At 33.5% G+C, this 3,473-nt stretch overlaps 1 protein-coding gene across 1 annotated transcript; it reads left to right on the top strand.

Moving 5' to 3' along the window:
• The first annotated feature begins 1,237 nt into the window (after positions 1-1,237).
• Positions 1,238-2,740, top strand: LOC124921951 (accelerated cell death 11). Its single transcript, XM_047462661.1, has 4 exons — positions 1,238-1,578; positions 1,662-1,834; positions 2,198-2,343; positions 2,440-2,740. Exons 1-4 carry the CDS (start codon positions 1,378-1,380, stop codon positions 2,544-2,546), a joined length of 627 nt encoding a protein of 208 aa, XP_047318617.1. The 5' UTR covers positions 1,238-1,377; the 3' UTR covers positions 2,547-2,740.
• The last annotated feature ends 733 nt before the right edge of the window (positions 2,741-3,473 follow it).

Here is a 3,473-nt window from a genome sequence, read left to right as displayed (position 1 = left end):
TGAACTGCAAGAAGTAGAGGTCATGTATGTTTGCAGAAACTTTTTCAAGCCTCTTTTCTTCTCATTGTTTAATTAGAGCATCTTTGATAGTTGAGAATGATACTCTGATTTTCCAATGAAGTTTTCAACCACCACAAACTCTCAGTCTTTAATACATTTATCTTCTACTGTAGAAGGTATTTTGAATTCAAAAGGAGAATTGAGTGCATTTACCTTTGTTTGAATATTCCCCAAGTAGATTTTTCCTTTGTAGACATGATTTTCAGATTTCTTTTCTGCTTTATTCTTTCATACCTCGTTGACTTTCCATGTTGAATTACTCTTAATAGTGTAGGTATTAGTTTTGGGAGCCTTCATCAACTCCTTCATTGCATTAATTGACAATTTAACTATCTCCTGATATTCTTTTTTCTTCAGTAAATTCTAGTCCTAGAAATAATGAATATTAAGTTGGACTGTTATTTACTAAGGAAATAGTACATCTGGTTAGGATATTGAATATTGAGTAGTCCAATTATATATTTATTAAGGCTTTAGGGTACCGATTATTATATAAACTTGTATCATAATTTTTTACTATAATGATGTAATCTTTGTTATCATCTATTCAATAATATTCTCTTTTTGAGTGGATATAGTCAAATATTATTTTAATGAATCACGTTAAATATTTTTTTTTTCATATTTTGCAATTCATTTTAACATATATTATTAAACATTGACCATCTTTTCTAGTGCTTTGATATTTAATAACCCAAAAAAAAAGTTAAAGTTATTCACATAAGGTGAAGCCTTATTCTAGGTTGTAAACGAGTTATGCACTAGTTTTTTTTACGAGCTCTAAATAAGCTGAGCTCGCGCAGCTTGTGAGTCTAACTAAATACATGCAAGCTTGAGCTCTAATATAAAATTTTGAATTGAGCTCGAACTCAAATATATGCTAAACGAGTCAAGCTCAAACTCGAGTTGTAATCGTTAGACTTTGCTTGGCTTGTTTGTAACTGTAAATAAGCCTAACTAATAGATGATATTTAAATAATTAATAAGTTGTTTTTAAATAACCTTCTTTCATTATATTTATTGAGAAATAAGTTAATTATTTCAATAAAATAAATTAAAGAGTATAAATATATAGTAAGATTTGATAACAAAAAAATTGAGATTAATTTTTGAATGAGAATAGAGTTTGATATAAATTAATAGTAGTAGATAAATCTCACTTTAGTAACTTGGAGAATAATTTTGCGTAAGGTTGCAGAGTCTTTTGCTGCCGGCGATTTCCGGCAACGCAAAAGATTCTTCAAATTTCGCCATTGTACTTGACTTGATCTTGTTCGCTTAAGAATCAAGATAGATAGAGATATTGAAAGAGATCCTATGGCGGGAGCTAACCAGAATGAGAAGCCTCTGAGGAAGATAGCTGAGGCATTCAAGGATCTAGACAACAAGATTGATTCCCAAACCCTAAGTCAAGAACTCGAGGTCGCTTCTTTCTCTTCTGCGTGTTCTCTCGTTTCACCTCTGTTTGGCTGCTTAGGCATCGCTTTCAAGTTCGCTGAGATGGACTACGTTGCCAAGGTAGATAGTGATCAAGGAATTTATAGGATAAGATATTATTGAGCTTCGTTAGTTTATCATTTACTTGGATTTTCGAAATTAAGGTGGTTGATCTAGCGGAAGCATCAAAGTCTATTGCGACACTGCAGAGCATGATCGATCGTGATGTAGAAGCAAATTGCGTGAAAAAGGGTGGAAGCCATTCGAGGAACCTTCTCAGGGTGAAGCGTGGTCTGGACATGGTTAGATTGTTGTTTGAGCAGATTTTAACTTCAGAGTAAGTTAATAATTGTAATAATGGATAGTGTTGTTCACACAAAAGTGGTATCTTTCTACTGTTTCTTATTTACCAATCAGACTGTTGTTTTTCCATGTCATTGATCTCTTATGTGGCTGGTGATCTTCTTCACATTCATAGGTAGATTGTTATTGTGTATGTACGTAGGCGATGCGATGAACACGTTATAGCATACTTACTAGTGATTGATTGGTTCATTCATGAGAAGGATCAGTTGGTTTAATTGATTGAGTAGAGAAGTAGAAATAGAAGTAGTTCATATATGGAATTGAAGAAGGGGCATTGTGATAGAATTCATCATCATCATCCCTTTGAATAACATAAGTTTGTGATTGTGGACAGGGGTAACTCGCTAAAGGGTCCAGCATCAACAGCATATGCAAAGGTATTTGCTCCATATCACGGATGGGCAATCAGAAAAGCTGTTGCTGCAGGGATGTATGCACTTCCAACAAAGGCTCAGCTATTGAGAAAGCTTAATGAAGATGGTAAAGAATAGCTTAATTATGACCTATTCTTTCTGGATTCACAACTTTCTTATGACAGACATTTGATTTTGGGTGTTTTTATTTTTCTGGTTGCAGAAACTTCAGCAAGGATTCATATGCAGGAATATGTCACTTCATCTGCACCACTGATTTTATATATAGATAACCTCTTCATTTCCAGAGATTTGGGACTAGACTGGTGATCCAACTCAACCCTTTTTCTTCTTCTTCTCAACATCACGTCGTCTTAACATCATCATCGGGGGCATGTACCTCCTTTTCGTGTTGAATTTGTATAAATATATCTACATTTTCACAAATTTTCACTTTTGTTAAACAGTAGGTGGGCACATTTTTCTTAACCAGAAAAGAAAATAGCAGGAAAAACATTCCACCACTTTGATTGAAAATCTTGTTAGAGCTTTGCTTGGATATCATTTCCTAGAATCAAATTATATGCTTGTATTGTTATTTTAAATTGATTTGGAGTGTTATTATAACAAAATTATTATTAACATTATTGTTGTTGAAACCAACTGAATTAACTGAAGGTTTGATCAAGTTTTGTGTAAGAAATTTAGGAGGAACAACATATTTTAGTGACCAATCCAATCCGAATGAGAAGCCATCAAGGGTAAGTATTAATGCCATTTGGGTTTGACCAGTGCCCCCCATCTAGGTAAGTATGTTCCAAGCTTAAATGAATTCAATCTAAGGAAATTTGTCTTGCTTTATTTTCTACCCATGTTCTAGCCTTACAATTTATTTTGTATGAACATTTTTTTTTGACCCGGGTTTCTTCTAGGAGTGGCTATCATCACCCCCACAATATTTTGTGGGAACTTATGCTAGTGAATGTGGCCTTGTTCTTGTTTTTGTTGTTATGCAAGCAAACGGACAACCGAAAGATTGCTTGTATTATTAGTAAGGGCTTGAACCATACAAATATGCATTAATTATCTTGTTATGAATCATTATCATTTTAAAACACTTAGATCGGGTTAAGATGATTATCATTTGATTGTGTTGTCACCTAAGGATTATTGAACAATCAAGGGGAGTAAGGCTTACAAAATACTTTGATTAGAGCATATCTAACCCACCTACAAAATGACTCCCAAAATGGGTTT

This window comes from Impatiens glandulifera, chromosome 1, assembly GCF_907164915.1.
Source record: "Impatiens glandulifera chromosome 1, dImpGla2.1, whole genome shotgun sequence".
NCBI classification, from domain to species: Eukaryota; Viridiplantae; Streptophyta; class Magnoliopsida; order Ericales; family Balsaminaceae; genus Impatiens; species Impatiens glandulifera.
This window is presented reverse-complemented; position numbering and strand designations above follow the sequence as displayed.